The sequence below is a fragment of the Sceloporus undulatus genome, chromosome 4, assembly GCF_019175285.1.
Source record: "Sceloporus undulatus isolate JIND9_A2432 ecotype Alabama chromosome 4, SceUnd_v1.1, whole genome shotgun sequence".
NCBI lineage: Eukaryota > Metazoa > Chordata > Lepidosauria > Squamata > Phrynosomatidae > Sceloporus > Sceloporus undulatus.
Genome location: NC_056525.1, coordinates 250,530,992 through 250,550,512, shown reverse-complemented (window position 1 = coordinate 250,550,512; position 19,521 = coordinate 250,530,992). Strand labels below are relative to the sequence as shown.

The 19,521-nt window shown below is 46.6% G+C and overlaps 1 protein-coding gene across 3 annotated transcripts in view; it reads right to left on the bottom strand.

Annotated features, from left to right (window-relative positions):
- LOC121928611 (casein kinase II subunit alpha-like) overlaps positions 1–17,754 on the bottom strand; it is a 35,297-nt gene extending 17,543 nt beyond the window's left edge. Inside the window, exons 1-4 of one of the 3 annotated variants that reach the window (XM_042463551.1) lie at positions 17,602–17,754; positions 12,019–12,108; positions 9,057–9,325; positions 1,407–1,545 (exon numbers count right to left, since the gene is read on the bottom strand). In XM_042463551.1, the coding sequence (XP_042319485.1) occupies positions 1,407–1,507 (101 nt within the window). In that variant the 5' untranslated portion in view covers positions 1,508–1,545; positions 9,057–9,325; positions 12,019–12,108; positions 17,602–17,754. Of the gene's footprint in view, positions 1–1,406; positions 1,546–9,056; positions 9,326–10,059; positions 10,081–12,018; positions 12,109–17,601 lie in introns of those variants that run through there. The other 2 variants (XM_042463554.1, XM_042463552.1) reach the window with 2 other exon arrangements.
- Positions 17,755–19,521: the final 1,767 nt, after the last annotated feature.

Sequence of the window (19,521 nt, the reverse complement as noted above, 5' to 3'; positions counted from 1 at the left end):
TTTACGTTTATTTGCAAAACATCTGCCATTTTAACATTATGGGAATTTTCTGGGAATTGTGACTGAATATTCCGTGTGATCTGGGGGGATTCAGCGGGTTTTGGACAGACATTTCCGGGAATTATCTTCCAGGCTTGTTGGCAACACTGATTGAGAAGAAACATGTTCCTCCAATGGTAGCTGGCCCTGGCCCTTTCAAACACGATCTGAGAGGCTGGGAGAGAAAAGGCTCTCAGAATCCCAGAACTTTATTTACTAACCATGACCTCGAAAGGAAGATGAAGATGAACACTGGAGAACTGTATTATGTTTGGTTTGCGCTGCAAGACTGACTATAGCAAACAAATGGAAACTTGAAGAACCTCCTTCAATGGAAGAGTGGCTACAAAGAATTATTTTTGTAGCCACAAATGATTCTCTTAATTCAAGAAAAATTGACAGATTAACACAACATGATAACTAACAAGTCAATGTACGAGGAAGAAAGGGCTTGGTTACCAATATTGGAATATTGTAAGGAAAGATGGGGAATAAATAAAAACATTTCCCAGAACCAGATTTCCTAGGAGATAACAACAAACATAAAAGACAGCGAACAGTACTAGGCAAATTTAAAACTGGAAAGCAACAATTTGCATACAATAGGAGAGACAAACATAACAAAGGAGTGATATCATTTATAGTTATATATTTGAAGATTATATATGGATCTGTTTGTATGTACAGACAACCATATTTGTATTAGGAAAGTAAAATATATACTTCATACATGTGATGAAAGAAGACCATGAAAGTTGTATTGGTTAGATAGGAAAGGTGCAGCTACATATGCAACACAAAGAAAGGATACGTACTGGACTTGTTTGTAGATAAGAAAGCTATTCTAGGTAGATGATAGAAAAACTATGCAAGACTTCTTGAGAAATCCAGCCTGTGGCATCACAAAGGAAGGAGACATGTTGGATTCCAAGGAAACATCATCTTTGAATTGCAAATTGGCATTGAATTCCCCTGACTTTGAAAATCTCCCAGTGACCGCATGGCCAAAGGAGGAGATGGCAGCCTGCAGATAGCCCTCCCTGCCATCTGAACTAAGACCAGAAACAGAAAATGCAGGCCTAGGACAAACATCTCCAATTTCTTTCTCCTGTTTGCCTGATGAAGAAGAAGAAGAAGAAGCCAATGTGACTTCGAAAGCTTGCAACATGTAATTGTGCATTATGGTTGCCCCTATAAAGGTATCATTGTTTGGATGTTATGGAAGACATACATGTATGTAACAAAATGTTCAGCTCAATCATGATTTCGGGAAGATTGTGTATGAGAGAGTCATAATATTTTAAATTAATAAAAGTTAAATAAAAAGAATCCCGCCATGGTGAAATCCGAACCCGCAGCTGCCTTACCCCCATTCCACGACATGCGACTCGTAGTCCCAATACTCGCGGGGCCTCTGCGTGTTCACGTCTGCGTAGACTCTCGCTCGACTTGGCACTGGGCCTGACATGATGCCCCAGCGTGGTGGTGCTCAGCACCTCGGCTGCTCTGAAAGCACAAGCAGGGAGAAGACCGGATGAAGCCAAGAGGCAGAAAGATTCAACTGTGCATGGCTTGAAAATATTCAAAAACAAGAGAAATTCCCAAACCAAACCTTGATTTTGCTATTTTATGTAAGGGACATCATCTCACTGGGTTTCATGGGACTTGAGCATCCAGAGTTTGCTATCCACGGAGGGTCCTGGGACCAAACCCCATGGGATACCTGCCAAGGGCTGCACCACTGTCAATGGATGATCAAATTGCATCTTATGGGAACATTTTAAAAACGCTTTTAGTCTGCCTTTGTTTTTAGCTGCATTTCTTTTTTAATTTTTGCAAGCTGCCCTGATTTTCAATATTGAGGAATTAGTTAAAATATTAATTAATTAATTAATACATTGGCATTACTATATTGCCATGAACCAGACGATGGATGGCCTTCCCTGCTGTCCTTTCAGTGACAGATAAAAACATTCTTGTGCCCTTGGGCTTTAAATGCTTTGTAATTTAGATTTTAAGGCTTGAATAGTTTTAAACACATTTTACATTATAAAGCTCAGCTGTTTTAACTTTTTAAATTGTTAAATTGTTTTTTTCAAATTTTACATTTATACGTTTTAATGCTTTTGTATTTTTAATGTATTGTTTAAATTTGCTGTTTGCTGCCTTGCAGCTCCTCCTCTGAGTTGGGAGGGCTGGCCTTCCCAGGCAGGAGGAAGAGGGAGTCCCAAAAGGCGCACAAGCACCCAGCCAAATAGCAGCTCAGAGGAGCTAAAGCCCAGCTGCAAAGCAAACAGAGAACTGGGGCAGACAAAAGGAGCTGTACGTGTGGCACATCGGCCAGAAGGAAAAGTGGACAGAACACACTAAGAAAAGCACACAAGCCTCTTCAGAGCAACCATTCATGCCAGGAAACAGCAGCAGAACTGCATGCGCTGCCAAGGCCAGTTGCTTAGAGGCGGGACAAACAGAAGAGCAGCCCTGTAGCCGGATTGGGCTGAAACAGGACTGTCTCTGGTCCAGAGTCCTGTTCCTAGTTGCCCCAAGGGAGCCAGCATCAACTACCCATCCGAGTGCTGGCTCCAGGAGGCCAGGGTTCAAAGGAGTCAGAAAGTGAAGACATACAACAACAACGCAGCAAGGAAGAGCCAGTGTGGTCTCCTAGTTTAAAGGCCTGCATAGTCTGGGTCTTCTCCCATATACTCTGCCCTGTACACTCAGGTCCTCTGGCGGGCGCTTACTCCATTCAGCCAGGACCAGGTTGGCAATGGTCAGCCAGAGGACTTTTTTTCTTGCAGCCTGTGCAAGAATCCCACCTCTTTCTAAGCCAAAGACTGCTTTGGTGATCCACCGATGATGACATGAAAAGATTTTTGCCGCTAAGAGCCATACAGCTGTAAGACTGAGCTGCTGGAGGTCTGGTTATCAGTGGCCTCCGTCCCACAACGGGGAACCAGGAAAGCACTGCTGGGAAACTGAGCCTGGCTGCTAATATCCCTGCTTGCTCTCTGCTGACTGGCAAATGAGCCCAACGCTGATCCAGCAGAGATTTCCTTTCACTTTCAAGCAGCAGCCGTGGGCATTTCGCAGGTCAGAGATCGCCTCCTGAGCCACAGACTTTCCTCCACCTGAAGCAGTTTGGAGTTCTGGAAATCATGCTTCACTGCCTTCTCCCAATTCTGCATGTAGTCCTTACTGAGAACTTGCAGAAGACCAAGAACAACAACAACAACAACAACAAATCATATCGAGCCAAAGGTAAAACAACACCCACAGCTTGAAAAAAAGACCGGAAAGCACATGGGTTTTCACAGAGATTTAAACAGTGCTCTGTTGTTGTTGTTATTATTAACCTTTATTTATAAAGTGCTGTAAATTTACACAGCGTTGTGCCACCTTGCACTTGTTTGTGACTTATGGTGACATTATCATGGGGTTTTCTTGGCAGGGTTTATTCCGAAGGGGGTTGCCACTCTCTTCCCCGGAGTGTGAGAGTGTCACTTGCCCAAGGCACCCAGTGGGTTTCCACAGCTGAGCAGGGATTTGAACCCTCATCTCTCAGAGTCCTAGTCCACCACTCAAACCACAACCTATTTAAACATTGGCCTTGCTGCATTTTAAATTCACCAGGGCTAAGTTAAACACCAGCCTTGTTGACTTTTACAGCCACAGAGGACTACTGTCTCTACAGTCAGCACAGCCTCCGCCACCAGGCAGAGGGTTCTAGACTTCCTATCAGTGCCATGGCCCATCAGCAGCTGTCCAGGACAACTGAAAAGGTCAATCTGTATTTAGGAGGACCAACTAGACCAGAGGTTCTCAACCTTTGATCCTCCAACAGGCTTGGACTTCAACACCCAGATGCCTTTGCTAGCATGGCCACTGATGAGGGAATCTGGGAGCTGCACTAGACTGTTTTGGTTTAGCCTGGTAGTGCAAAGGGGGGAACAGGGTGGGGGAAGAACCTTTCCCTTTTAGCCACCTGTGGCTACAGTTCTCATAGGTATTGGGATGGGAGGCAAGTGACACCTAAGCACTTCATTTTCATAAAATCCTAAAGATAGAAGAGACCCCAATTACCAGCCCCTTCTGCCATGCAGGAAGACACAATCAAAGCACTCCTTTCCTTTGTGTGCTTCAGCACCATATGAACCTCTGGGAGTCCATCATCTATATAAAACCCTGGGAGTTCATCTTCCATCATCCTCCCCATGGGAGGGTGGACTCCAGCTTGGGGAACCCATTGAGCCAGATATGGGAAACTGGAGTGTAGACCAAGAGATAATCTGAGTAGAACTGCTTCCAGTCCAGTTCTACCACTTGTTGGGTGGGGGGCTGAATCCATCAGCCATAGGACCGTGCTGCTTTCCTCTGCTAAAGACCCTCCAATCCATCTCATTCCCATCACCCACAAAAGCTTAACAACAGGGATGGGTGCCAGTTTTTAGCATCAAGCCAAGTCTCCCACTAATTCACCTTGTGAACACTGAGGAGAACTGAACAGTCAATAGTGTGATGTAGAAGCTAAAAAAGCCAATATGATCCTAGGCTGCATCAAGAGGAGTTTAGTGCCTAGATCGAGGAAAGTAATAGTACCACTCTCTTCTGCTTTGGTCAAGCCTGACTTGGCATATTGTGTCTGGTTCTGGGTACCGCAACTCAAGAGGGATGTGAACAAGCTGGAGCGTGTCCAGAGGAGGGCCACCAAAATGGAGAACACCCAAGCCCTATGACAAGTGACTTAGGGAGATGGGTATGTTTAGCCTGGGGAAGAGAAGGTTTTCATCTACAACGCCGTCTTGCTCTCATTCTACATTCCTCCACCTTTCCTAGCATTATTGTCTTTTCCAATGATCTATGCTTTTTCATGATGTGGCAAAATATGAAAGCCTCAGTCCAGTCATCTTGGCTTCTTGTGTTCAAAGACCCATTTGCTTGTCTCTTTGGCTATCCACAGGATCATCAGCATTCATCTCCAACATCCCATCTCAAATGAGTTGCTCTTCTTTCTATCAGCTTTGTTTTCCTCCCAGCTCTCACATCTATGCAGAGTAATAGGAAATGCAATGGACAATCCTAACTTTAGTGTTCAATGAGATGTCTTTGCACTTGTTGACTGTAATCTCCATTCTGTTTAATGACTGGTCCAAGGTATTGAAAATCTTTTAACTATTTCAATTTCTTTGTCGCTGACACTGAAGTTATTTAAAGCTTCTGTGGACATTATTTCTGTTTTCTTAATGTTCTACATTAAACCTGCATTTGCTTTTTCTTCCTCAACTTTCTTCAGCAATTGTTCCAGGTCTTTGCTATTTTCTACTAGCAATATGGTGTCATCTGCGTATCTGAAATTGCTGACGTCCTTCCTCCAGTTTTCATGCCTCTCACCTCCGAGCCCAATCCTGCTTTGCAGAAGATATTTTCAGCGTGCAAGTTGAACAAATATGGTGATAAAATGCAGTCTTGTCTGACTGACTGGAAACCACTGTTTCTCCATATTCTGAGTACCATTGTCCAGTGGTTAGTTCTTCCAAAATGATTTTCTAAACACACTCAAAGAGTAGACACTGGATGTTACAGAATACAGAATGTTCCTCAGGTACTTGGCCAAGGAATACAGCTTAGGATACTCTGCCATGCAGATCCCTCCTGCAAAAGGGTTATTAAGGACTTTGCAAAAGAAAGTCTTTCTTCTCCTGCTCCAGATTCTTCCATCTTCTGCAGTGGGAGAAAGAAACCAGACAATGGAAAAACAGCAAAATCAAGACATAAACCGATGTGCAGAAGGGCAGAGAAGCTTGTCTCACTCTGGCAAGCCTTCCCTATTTAGATATCCATGAAAATACTTTTAAAAAACTAAAAGGATGAGAAGAGGTAGAAGCTGCTGACAGCAACAGTTCAGTTTCCAGACCAGTTACTGTAGACATGTCACAAAAGGAGTACTGTATTCAATCTTCTCTCTTTTCACTTAGCTTCTTTTCTGAAAACGAGAGCCTACTTGCGTCTGCATGAGACGGTGCGCAAGCCAGAGGTCAGGACAGAGAAAGTTTATTATCATCTTTATTATCATCTGTTTACAATTTGAACCTTTTGCCGACTTCTCATAAACTGGCAAAAAAGTATGAAGTCTTAGATTTCTTAGCACTTAGCGGCCCCATTTGCAACTAAAGCATTCAATTAGTAAAGTCAATTAGCAAATCTTTAACTGTTTTCTGACTAAACAACACTTTTAATTTAATATGCCAAAACATGATAACTTTATGGATAAATCAATTTTATGCACTTTATGTTCCCAAAGTAACTAACTGCAGATATAGAAAGAGTGCTAAAAGAATTTAGAGCATTGCATATTTCCCACGTCACCCTTTTTCCTGTGAAGCAACACTGGTTCATCTTCCCACCCAAGGCCCCATTTTGCGCTCTAATTCCAGCTAAGCTGATCATACTGTCCAAACAAAAAGGGCTGTTTCCATGAGGGCCTTCCCATGTCCAATGAACGTGTGAAGGGGAACCACACCGCATCCTCTCCTGGGCACTGGAAGCATGGTCATCAGCCCTGTGCCGTTGGGGCTCTGGGGCCGTTGTCTGTCCTGCTTCCTTGCCCAAACGTCTGGAAGATGCACTGAAGTGGCATGACTTTTGAAGCAAGTGGAGGGAGGAGGTGACAAAAGACACTGAAATAACTGAGGATTTTTTATGCCTTGGCTCAGTCATGAGTCCAAATGGAGATTGTAATGAGTTGGTAGAGATTCCCAAGGCTCCCCAGGAAGATACAGTCCAAGCCCTCCCTGAGACAGATGGCCATCCGACTCTCTTTAAAAACCTCCAAAGAAGAAGACTTCACCACCTTCAGAGACAGCAGCATATTCCGCTGCCAAACAACTCTTACCATCAGTAAGTTCTTCCTAATGTTGAGATGGACTCTCTTCTCCTGTAGTTTGCATCCAATGTTCCGGGTACTATTCTCTGGAGCAGCAGAAAACAAGTTTGCTCCCTCCTCAATGAGACATCTCTTCAAATACTTAAAGAAGGCCATCTTGGCACCTCTTAACCTTCTCTTCTCCAGGTTAAAGATACCCAGCTCCCTCAGCTGCTCCTAACAGGACATGGTTTCAGAAGACAAAGAGAAGGAACTAGACAAGATCCTCAGGTGTAAAGTTATATCAGTGAATACCAAAGTTAGAATTATCCAGGCCATTTCCCATTTCTACATACTGTATAGTTGTGAAAGCTGGACAATGAAGAAAGATGATAGGGAAAGAATCAGCTTGCTTGAAATGTGGCACTGGCCAGAGAGTTCTACAGATGCCACAGGCAGCTCAAAAGACATATAAATGGGCCCAGCAGCAAATCAAGCCTAAACTCTCCCCAGAATCCAAGATGATTAAGCTGATGCTGTCATCCTTTGGGCACATTGGAAACAGAGGAAAAACAGCCACAGCTTCTGCCCTGAGTTTGCAAGACCTGAGCAGGGCTGCTGTTGACCAGGGCTCTTAGAGGTCTCTCATTCATAGAGGCACTATACGCTGAAACTGGCTGGATGGTGAAGGGTCTAGAAGCCATGCCTTATGAGGAGAGAAGGAGCTGGGTATATTTAGCCTGGAGAAGAGAAGGTTAAGAGGTGATATGATGGCCTTGTTTAAATATCTGAAGGGATGTCATATTCAGGAGGGAGCAAGCTTGTTTTGTGCTGCTCCAGAGAATAGGACACAATGGAGCAATGGATAAAAGCTACAGGAAAAGGAGGAACTTCTTGACAATGGAAGACACTCCCTCGGAGGGCAGTGGAGTCTCCCTTTTTTGGAACTTTTTTAACAGATTGGATGGCCATCTGCCGGGGACGCTTTGATTGTGAGTTCCTGCATGGCAGAGGGTTGGACTGGATGACCCTTGTGGTCCTTTGCCACTCTATCATTCTATGAATGACAAATATCAGTGACAACAACAAAGGAAGTGATGTGCTGCAACCGGTCCAGTTCTAATATGGATTTATACCGAGCCTGCTCCTGTTAAACACTCTTGACTTCTAAACAGCCACAGGTTCGTAGTGAGGAAAATCCCCAAAGCAAGAGCAAACAGATTCAGGACTGACCAAAGTCAAATAAAGCACCAAACAGTTCAGACTGATGTCACACTCAGCCATACACCTGAATACGCATTATCTATCACTGCAGGAACAAAATATACTTGATACACTGCATAGTTGAGGCTCAAGAGGAGAATTTGCCTTGCTGAGAACCCCAGTTTCCCTTTAAAAAGCTAGTTAACAGCCTTCACAGTTGTGGGAAGGAAACACACATGCGCACACAGAGCCCCAAACCGAGAGGGTTGAGCTAAGCTTCCAGAGATTCAGGTGGAGAAAGTTCCCTTTTCTCTCCCCCCACGAGTTTTCAATTCCTCTCCCGTCTCCACTGAGCCCTATTATCCCTGGCCAAAAGATTTAAAGTCTCCATTTCATCAGAACACAACCATAACGCAGGGCTGAAAAAGCAGGAGATTTGCATAACATGTAAAGAATGTGACCTCGCTGAAACTAACCCAGTACTCCTGCTCCTACTGAAGAGTGGGATGATTTCTAGCACGTACATTAAGATTTGTACAGAGAAGATTCTGCATGTTTAAAAATACAAGAACAGACACCAAGGCAACTCCTTTACTGGTGTATATTTAAGTCAACAAAATAGGCACTGTTTATCCTCAGGCTACATACACACTCCAAGTGGTGGGCACTCACAGTGCCTGGGTATGCGCATTCACTCTCACAGATCCATTTGGCTTGTCTACACAGGACGGGGTACACCGCTTGTCCCTCCTGAATCCACAAACCGAAAGTCAGTCCTTGGAGGTCTGTCTCTGACAAAAGACAGCTAGCCAAGGGAGGTCTGTCTCTGACAAAAGACTTCAGGGAGAAATCAGAGAGTGCAAACACAGGATGATGCCCTGGGTGCTAACATAGGATGCAAAAGGGTTATCTACCAACACAGTGTTCATGGTACTTGGGATCACAAGATGCCTACCTCTAACCTTGGCTACTCAGTCGCCCCAAAACAGCTGGGAGTCTTCCCCCACGAGGCAGAGCAAGGCACGTACAGCATCCCAGGCAAGGAGTAGTTGCAGGGCAGTGGGCTGGGGGTTATCTTAGGGGGAGGGGGATGGCACTGGCCAGACAGTGTTCAGACAATGCTCTGGAAGGGCTCCCTTGTGGTCAGCAGCTTCCATCCAGGAGAGCAGCACAGAGGAGCGTCTCAAGAGCCAGCCTCTTCTTCTTCACAGCATCTCCCTGTCCCTGAAAGAAGAGCAAAGGTCTGTGTAGGTCCTCTTCCATCTCCCTCCTGCCCCTGAAATTCATTGCAATGTCTTTATGCTAAATACCTGGCACACCAGTCTCTCAGCAGCTTTATCAACTTCCTCAACAATAAAAGAAGCAACTAAGAAGTTCAACCCGACACTCATGGCTAAAGGGGAGGAAATTCAAAGTGTATAAACAACGTCTCATCGGGTGATCCAGGAGTACAAAAGCCTCCCTGGATTATATTAAGAGAGCAGTAGCACTTTCCCTTGCTTACGTGGAACAAGCGAACCCCAGGGCTGTGAGGGCACACGCTGGGGGCTGAGCAGCGTAAATCTCTCCATGTGCAATGCAGCCCTGGAGTGGAATGGGAATAGAGTGCAACTGAACTGAGTCACCACGTGTGAAACTGAATACACAGCCAAGCCTGCATGAACAATGTGCAAAACACAATGGCACCCCATGTGCAACTCTGCACACAGGAGAAAGGATTTATATTTAAGATAGAAACTAAAAATCAAGCACCACCACCCCCCCCCCCCCAAACCATCAGTGCTCACAAAGGCCTTGAACTGTTAATGGGAGAACGTTAAGAAGAGCACTGGAGTGGAGCAGCACAAACCCCTGTCTAGCAGAGCGTCCTGCTTCTCTCGCAATGGCCAACCAGCCAGTTGTCAACCTTTTATTGTGATTAGCAATCAGTCATTACACAAACCTATTACAAATCTCACCTTTGGTCTTTGCACTCAAACAGAAGACTGCAAGAATTTAGCAGCTCTGAGGGTGACCAATTGGTTAGGCCTGCTTAATAAAAAGGGCAGCTTTTCCACAGGTGACCACGCAATCCTCTGAGACAGCAGTGGGGAAATACAGTCCACCATCTGTATCTGTGGGGATCTGTTCCTACGGCTATCAAGGAAACCACAATTAGCAGCAAACAGCATTATTTCTGGAACAAGTTGACCAAAGAGAAGGTCTGGTAGTACTTTGGAGCTACCAAAGAGTAGCTCTAGAGCAGTGATAGCCAACCTTTTACAGACTGAGTGCCCAAACTGCAACCCAGACCCCACTTATTTATTGCAAAGTGTCACGTCCCTCTGGCTTTCTAGTAAGAAACTCTGGCAAACTCTGTGTTAGGGCAACAGCATGTGTGCCCATAGAGAAAGCTCTGAGTTGCCATTTCTGGCACGCATGCCATAGGTTTGCCATCACTGCGCTAGAGGCTTAGAGAGATGATCTTCCTAGGCATCTGAAGTCTTCTTGTGTGATTCTATGGTCAAATTCTGACAGCCTGTGACCACAGAGTTGTGCTAGGAGACCTCCAGAAACCTTTTTTTCTGGAAGCAGATATGTGAAACTGCTGTTACTGATCCTGCAGATACGAGTGTTGGACTGTATAGCTTCCCTTAACATCAGAATGTGGAGCCAATGTGGCATAGTGGTTTGACCACTAAACAACAACTCTGGAGACCAGGGTTTGATTTCCACTCATCCATGAAACCCACTTTGTGACCTTGTGCAAGTCTCATGCTCTCAGCCTCAGGAGAAGGCAATGACAAAGCTCCTCTGAACAAAGCTTGCCAAGAAACCCCCATTACTGTATAGGGTTGCCTTAGGGTCACCATAAGTCAGAAACATACACACACAACATCGGACTAATAATTACATTCTAGACTGAAATGAGTAATATCTTTTATGATCAAGGAGTTACAAAAGCAGATTCTAATTTCCTTGGGGGTACCTTGGATGTGCCCTGACAAATCAAACCAGGGGAAGGACAACCTTTTGCCCATGGAAATTACATTTCCCTTACCCACACAACAGCAACCTGTTGCCCCAGTGGTAGCCCCATAGGAAGGACAAGACAATAATAGCGCCCTCCCACTTAGTGCTTCCCAGCAACTGGTATTTAGGTCAACCTCTCTCCAGGTAGCACCCCCCCCCCCAAATTAAGAAGACTAGCAACCACTTATTCAACAGGAATTTGTCTAATTCCCCATTTAAAGCCTTTGAAGGAGGTAACCACCACATCTGTGGCAATAAGCCCCCTGCTTTAACTATGCACTCTATGAAGAAGCACAGTATATATTGCCATCAGGCTTACAGACAAAGCATTATTCTTATCTACTGTATTGTTTGTATGTACAGCTCTGTGCAAACCTACGGCGCTATATAAATAAAGCAGAATAATAATAATAATAATTAAAGCAACTTCACAGGAGGATGCAATGCCCTTTTTTGATTAAAGCAGGGCAGCAAAACTGGTAGCAAAAAATCTGAGAGCTGATATTTTATGGTCTGAGTATGAGGAAGATGGCACCTTGCCCCACTATTTTAGGATGAGCCCACCCCACCTGTACTTGGACCAATGAAATGCCCATTGTTGGCCAATTTTGGGGAGAAGACCCTGATGACCACTGGCAGCCAGGTGTCATCATCATCATCATCATCATCATCATCATCATCATCATCATCGTTCCCAGCTGCCATAATCATCAGGATTTTCTCCCCAGAATTGGCCTTGTAAAAAAATGTCTTTAAAAGTCGTTTGTTGGGTAGGAGTCCAAGACGCTGGTTATTATTGTATCGTCATCATCATCACCATCATCAATCATCATCATCTCTCAGTCTGACCCAACAAGCCTTTTTTTTACATTATCCAACAAGAGCACACATTCAGGAGTACTTACCACAGATTAGTTAGGCCTGAATTGTTCAGTCATGCTGAGTAGGCACTCTTGCTTCATAAATTCAAAACACATCAGTGGAATATACAGATTCTGTTTTGGGGGTAAAGAAACAGAGAGTAGACCAATGAGAAAGACTCCCTGCGTCAACGTATCCCCTTCCATACCACAGCACCCTTCTCAGTGACTGGTGGCCCAGGAGGAGAGCATCCCAATATCCTGAGAGCCCCAAAGCAACAGGTGTGGTCCTCCCCATTACCACCCAATTCACCCCTCCAACACTGGCCAGGCAGATGTAGCTTCCAATACACAACCAAGAGTCTCAACCACAGAATCAACACAAGAGCAAACTAGTCCAAGCCCTTGCCATGCAGGAATACCCAGCTAAAGCACCCTCAAAGCCAAATATCCAACTTCTGTTTAGAAACCTTCAAGGACGGAGATTCCACCTCCCTTTGAGAAAACAGCTCTTGCTATCAGGATGTTCTCTACTGTTGGAGAGAACAGCTGGAAAATATTTTCTGGTTCGTCATAAAGATTTTTCAAAGAGAAGAGTTCTCAAGAAGAGAGTAAGCTTAGAGGCAGAGCTAAACCCTGGCACTTTCATTAGGAGGCTCTGTGGTGGCAAAGCTGGGAAAGGACAGCGCCCAAAAGACTCCCAAAACTTTGCTGCCAGCTGGAGGAGACAAAACTGGGATGGATTCTACGATCCCATGGATGGAAGAAGGGTGCCATTCGAGGCAGGCAGCTTCATCTAAATGACAGAAGCATTGCAGATGGAATATCAATACACAGAACAACTAAAGATGTTTAGCCTATTAATTAAATAGCTATATCAATGCCTACACAGTGGTCCCTCCACATTCGCTGGGGACAGGAGTGAAAGACCCCAGTGAAGGCTGAAAAACACTATTCTTTTTCAACCTCTCTAGGAATCTAAAGGTCCTCTAGTGCAACTCTGCCAGAAGTTGATCATAGAATCATGCTGGAGGACCATCACAGAAGCAGAAAGGACCCCAAGGGGCACCAAGTCCATCCCACTGCCACACAGGAATACACAATGAACAAACTTCCAAAAGACTGGCATCCAACCTCTGTTTAAAGACCTCCAAAGGAGGAGGCCTATGACTGCATCTGCACTGATGAAATAGTCTGGTTTCGCACCACTTTAACTGCCCTGGGTCCATGCTATGGAACTGTGGGAATGGTAGTTCGTCGTGACACCAGAGCAAGCAGAGCAGAGCTCTGGTGCCACAACGAACTACCATTCCCACAATTCTTTAACACGGACACAGGGCAGTTAAAGTGATGCCAAACCGGATTAATTTGGCACTACGGATGCAACCTCAATGACTACAGCCCCATACAGACAGGCCAAAATAAAGCTGCTTTGGGTTACTTTGGAGGTATGCTGTTTTAAATGATGCATGCATCCTAAGAGTCCAGAAGCCACGTCAAAGCCACAATCCAGTCCTAAGGACTGGAGTGCAGCTTTGGTGCAGCTTCCGGACTCTTAGGCTGTATACCTCCAAAGTGACCCAAAGCAGCTTTATTTTGGCAGTCTGTATGGGGCCGATGCTTTTAATGTATTTTAACTGTTTTAAATTACTGTCAAAAATTCTAAATAAGATTTGAGGATTACATTATTACTCAGTTTATCTTAAGACATAAGGCGCCAAAGAGGGATGGGGAAACTGCAGCCAAAGGGATGCATAAACTTTTTCATGACCCCTGCCCCAAAAGACCCCTCCCCAAAACACAGGGAGCCCCATAGACCCCTCAAGACCCTTCCTCAATTCCTCCCTCAGGTTCCCCCCAGACCATATGTCTTAAAATAAATTGAGTAATGTTGTAATCCTCAAATCTTATTTATCAAGTGATTAATCTCATACCTCCAACTTTCTCTTCTATATGGGGCCCAAAACCACCTGAAGTGTACAAACCCTTATGGAAATGACTCGAAGGCCCACAACACACAGAGCCCATCATGGGGGGCACAGGTGCAGAAACTGGTCTTCTACCCTCTGGAGTTTAAAGGAAGCCCAAGAGACTTCACAATGCATATAAAAATCAAAGAGGCTGCTGATTTTTGCACATAATTCATCCCAATTGCAGAACATGTGCTTTGGATTTCAGAATCCTGCACTAAAAGTACTGACAGATAACCATGTGCCTTCAGGATGCGGAAACCTCGTGGTAGGGATGGGTCCCTCTGGATACAACCAGCTGTTTTCTGGATGGGGACGGGCAGAATGGCCAAGGAAGCAGAACCACAGAGTTGGAAGAGACACTCAAAGGCCATCCACTCCAGCCCCCTTCTGCCATGCAGGAACTCACAATCAAAGCATCTCAACAGATGGCCACCCAGCCTCTCTTTGAAGGCCTCCAAAGAAGGAGACTCCACCACAATCTCCAAGGAAGGAGTGTGTTCCACTGTCGAACAGCCCTTACTCTCAGGAAGTTCCTCCTAATATTGAGGTGGAATCTCTTTTCCTGGAGCTGGCATCCATTGCTCCATTGGGTCCTAGTCTCTGGAGGAGCAGAAAACAAGCTTTCTCCCTCCTCAATATGTCATCCCTTCAAGTATTTAAACAGGGCTCCCATATCACCTCTTAACCTTCTCTTCTCCAGGCTAAACATCCCAGCTCTTTAAGTCTCCCCTCATAGGGCTTTATGATTTCCAAACCATTCACCATTTTGGTTGCCCTCCTCTGGATACACTTCAATTTCTCAACAGAGTGCCCCAAAGATGCCCAGTGTGACTACAGAAATGCCAGCATTGTATATAGCAAGGTAGCCTGCAAGACAATAGCAGAGGGGTTCTCATTTTGAACCTCTGCAAGAGAGGTAACCGAGTGTGCACCAAAACCAGGCTTTTGGGCTGCTTTAACTGCATGTGGGTCTGTGTGGCTGCATCTTCTTGCTGTCGTGTGCCTTCAAGTCATTTCTGGCTAATGGCAACCCTAAGGCAAACTTATTTTGGAGTTTTCATAGCAAGATTTGTTCAGAGGTTTGCCCCCATTACCTTCCCCTGAAGCTGAGAGAGTGTGACTTGCCAAAGGTCACCCAGTTGGTTTCATGCACATACACTGCAGAATTCATGATGTTTGACACAGTTTTAGCTGCCATGTCTTAGTATTAATGAAATCCTGGATCTGTAGATTGGAGAGATAGTTAGACTTCTCTGTCAGAGCGCTCCAGGACCATGACAAAGTACAACTCCCAGGATTCCACAGAATGGAGCCGGGGCAGTTAAAGTGGAGTCAAGCTGCATTTGTTTTGCAGTGTGGCAGCAGCCTAGTCTGTTTTAAAACTGGTTTTAAGACACAGTTTTGATCTGCTTCTAAAGAATACTTATATGCTCATGTATAAACCTAAAAAGTATAGTCAAAAGATGACCAACCGCCTCTCCCCCCCCCAGTCCTTACCTTGCCTTGTCTGTGGCTCCATGAAAGGACTGTCCTTTAACTCTGGCTTTAAAAGGGAACCATCCCCTGGTGAAAGGAAGCCCCTGCCCAGTCTCTCATCCACTCACCTTTAAGGGGAGCACAAACAGTTCTGCCTGCTGGGACCTTGGAAGTGCTTTGGCATCCTTTTCCTTTGCTCTGTCTTTTACTTCCTTTGCTATAAGGCCCTACATTTTACCCTCGACTTACCCTCAGGTCCTATCAAAATCCATAACTTGGCCCCCAAAGCCTTCCCTCGACTACGCATGTGGCCTCCCTATAGTTGAGCATATAGGGTACTTCTGCCTACTGTGTGTCCCTTTGAAAGCCCTGGCCGCCTCAGAGGGGGCAAGCAAAGTGTTTTCTCAAATGGGTAAAGGCAACATAAAGAACCAAAATAAAGAATGTAGGCACCCCAAGGGCTGTGTATTTGGGGGGGGGGTCTAATAAGGGAGCAGGAATTGCTTGCAGTGGGGCAAAGCATTGAGCTATGCTTTGGAGGGAGGGGAAGGGCAGGCAGGGCAGGAACTAGCCCCTCCACCAATCCCATCATCCCCAGTTAAGACTCCCCCCAAGCAGTCCCCCCTCCCCAGTTGGACAAGCAGACCTCCTCCACTGGAGGAAGACCCTCTTAAAACACAGTCTCTTACAGACACATATCCCTTTCACCTTTCCAGATGGATCTCCTTCCAGATAGCCCCCTCCCTACAAAAGAGAGACTTGGGGGAACAACTGCCTCCTCCTATCCCATCATCCCCACTTAGACCCCTAAGGAGCAGAGCCCCCCCCCCCCCCCCCAGTTGGACCAAGAGCCTTCTTCCATTGGAGGAAGACCCTCTTACAGCCTCTCCCCCCAAACACATCCCTTCCAAATTTCCAGCTTCATCTCCTTCCCCAAAGCCCCCTCCCCACAAAGAGAGACCCCCAGAGCTCAAGACCCCCAACATCCTCCACATACTGGCCTCCCCCTTGGATCCACAGAGCCTGAAAGAGAGAAAGAGACCCCAGAGTACAAGACCCCCCATGTCTTCCCCTCAAAAGCAGAGCAGGAATTGCTTACAATGGTGCATAGAACTGAGGTATAATTTGGATTTGGAGGAAGGGTCTGCAAGGCAGGAATAATCCCCCTCCTATCCCATCATCCCCAGTGAGACCCCCCCAGGGGGCTAAGACCCCTCCCAGCTGGACAAGAGACATATTCCATTTGAAGAAGACCCTCTTAAAAGACAGGGGCCACCCCCATGTTCTCAAGTTCGTTTCCTTACTGAAAGCCCCCTCCCCACAAAAACAGGGAAAGAGAGCCCAGAGTACAAGACCCCCCCCCCATGACTTCCCCCTTCGATGGCTTGCAGCGGTGCCAAGAACTGAGGTATACTTTGGGAAAGTGGGGATTGGAGGAAGGGTCTGCAACCACCCCCTCCCTCTCTCCTATCATTAGACCCCCTCCCCAGTTGGACAAGCAGGCCTTCTCCATTGGAAGAAGACCCTCCCCACAAAGAGGGAGCCATAGAGCTCAAGGCCCCCAAGGTCTTCCTCACACTGCCCTCCCCAGAGATCCAAAGAGCACCCCTCCCCAACTCCACAGACAGAACCCCCTCAAATAGGTCCCATTTTAAGACAGCCTCTGCCCCCACCCCTCCCCAAAACCACGAGGGCCCCCATGGCCCCTCCCCAACCCCCCCAGACCCTTCAGAGATCCCCCTCCCCAGTTGTGCCAACACTCTCCTGTTGAGCATGTCCACATTTTAACCCAGCCCCCACCCCTTCCTAAAGCCCCAGACCCTTTCAAAGGGCCCCTAAAGAGCCCCCCAAAAGACCCTTCCCAAAACACAGGGAGCCCCATAGACCCCTCAAGACCCTTCCTCAATTCCTCCCTTAGACGACCCTTAGGAAGCCCCCTCCACCCCACAAGGACCTCCCCCCAAAAACAGAGGGAGCCCCCTAGGCCTCCAGTCTCTTCCCTAATGCCTCCCTCAGACCCCCCCCCTTACTCCGCCCCACAAGGGGCCCCAAAGGGACCCCTACTCACAGGCCCCCTCCCCAAAACAGGGGGATCCCCATAGACCCCTCAAGACCCTTCTCCAGTTCCGCTCTGGGAGAGCCCCCCACCCAAACCAGGGCCATTTCGGGGCGCCTTTACCTGCTTCGGGAAGAGGGGGCCGAGCAGGGGCCTCTCCCGGGTCCGCTCCTTCTTGCGGGGGGAGAGAGGGAGGGAGGGAGGGAGGGAAGGAAGGAGGGGGCCGTCCTCTCCCGGGTCCGATGGGGGGAGGGCGACAAGATGGCGGACGACGCCAAGGCAGAGAGAGAGAGGGGAGAGGCCTCGGAGGACACGCCCCTTCCGCACGCCAGGGGGCGCGCGCTCCTCCCAGGCACTTCCGCCTCGCCCCCATAGAGAGCGAGGGGAGACAAGACTTCCGGATCAGAGAGCGCGCGAGGGGGACGCTCTGGCCCTCGCGCCTCGTCTGTCCTCCTGCTCTGGAGGACCGCGGGGGGAGGGGCACTGTCTATTTTGAGTGTTTGTGTTTAGACACAGTTTAACATTAGAGAGATAATTTTAGCCTGATACATATATATATATATAATCAGACAATTTAAACCTAATACAGTATACGTCTGTCTGTGTGTGTATATATATGATTTTAACCTTATATATGTGCATGTGTGTTGTGTGTGTATGGGAGATATATATATATATATATATTTGAACCTGTTTTATACTTGTTTGCCGCCTGGAGTCCCTATATTGGGGAAAAGGTGGGAAATGAATATACTGTATATATATATATATATATATATGAATAATTTTAACCTGATGTGTGTGTGTGTGTGTGTATATATATATATATTTCAACATGAGACAGATCTATAGCTAAATATAGGTATCTGTCGGGGCTGCTTTGATGGAGAGTTCCTGCATGGCAAAATGGGGTTGGACTGGATGGCCCTTCCTGGGGTCTCTCCACTCTAGGATTCTAGGATTAATCTGATATATATATATATATGTGTGTGTGTGTGTGTGTGTGTGTGTGTGTGTGTAAAATCAGCTCTGTCTATATGGATGGATCTAGAGATATATATATTTGCAAACACACAAAATACATGTACTCTCAAAATGTCTGTATTCTAAGAGCTACTACGGCACTTAAACTGCATTATCTCCATCCTCTGGCTCCTGTGGCTCCCCTTTTTCCTCTCACAACCCATGGATCTCCAAGGGACCTTCTCCCAAACCGCTCTTTGTAGCTGTAAAGTGTGTGGCTTTAATTTGGACAATTATTGCCATGTACACCTTGACAGGGGAGCCAGCGCGACACAGCGCCCTGAGCATTGGGCTATGGCTCCAGAGACCAGGGTCGAATCCTCTTTGCTTGGCTACAGAAACCCATTGGGTGACCCTGGGGAACCCCCTCCCTCTCAGCCTCAGAGGAAGGCAATGGCAAAAGCCTAGGAGTGGGCCACTGTAAGTCTCGGCCCACTTGAAGGCCCAGAGGGACAACTTAGTGGCCTGAGTGTTGGACTCAAAGTCCAGGACAGCAGGGTCTGAATCCCACCTGACCCATGGAAGACAGCCTTGGAAGAGGAAGGCAATGGGGACAAATCTCAGACGACGTTGCCAAGAAATGTCTGGTCCAACCAGGTTTGATGGAAGTTGGAAATAACTTGAAGGCACACACATTAATGGCCCACACCTCCTGAGTTTTCAGTCTGGCAAACCCAAGCAGCACCAGCTCCTCTGGGTGAAACCTTCCCTAATCAGGAGCCATCTGGGTTGTGTGGGACTCCCATCATCCTTGAGAAAGTGTGGCCAACTGCTGTCTGGGGGGTTGATAGTCCAACTCATCCAGAAGCCGCAGGAGGCTGTTCAAGCAGCAAGCAAAAATCCTTTGGATTAAAGTTAATGAGGACTGAAAAGACAAGTGTGGAATGGTAAGCATGGGCTGCAACTCCCATCAGCCCCAGCCACAATAGGGAATGATAAAGGATGCCAGACACTGGTCTGGAGAGCTGCTTATTTGCATACCGCTAACCCTTTCCGACACACACACAAAGAGAACCACTG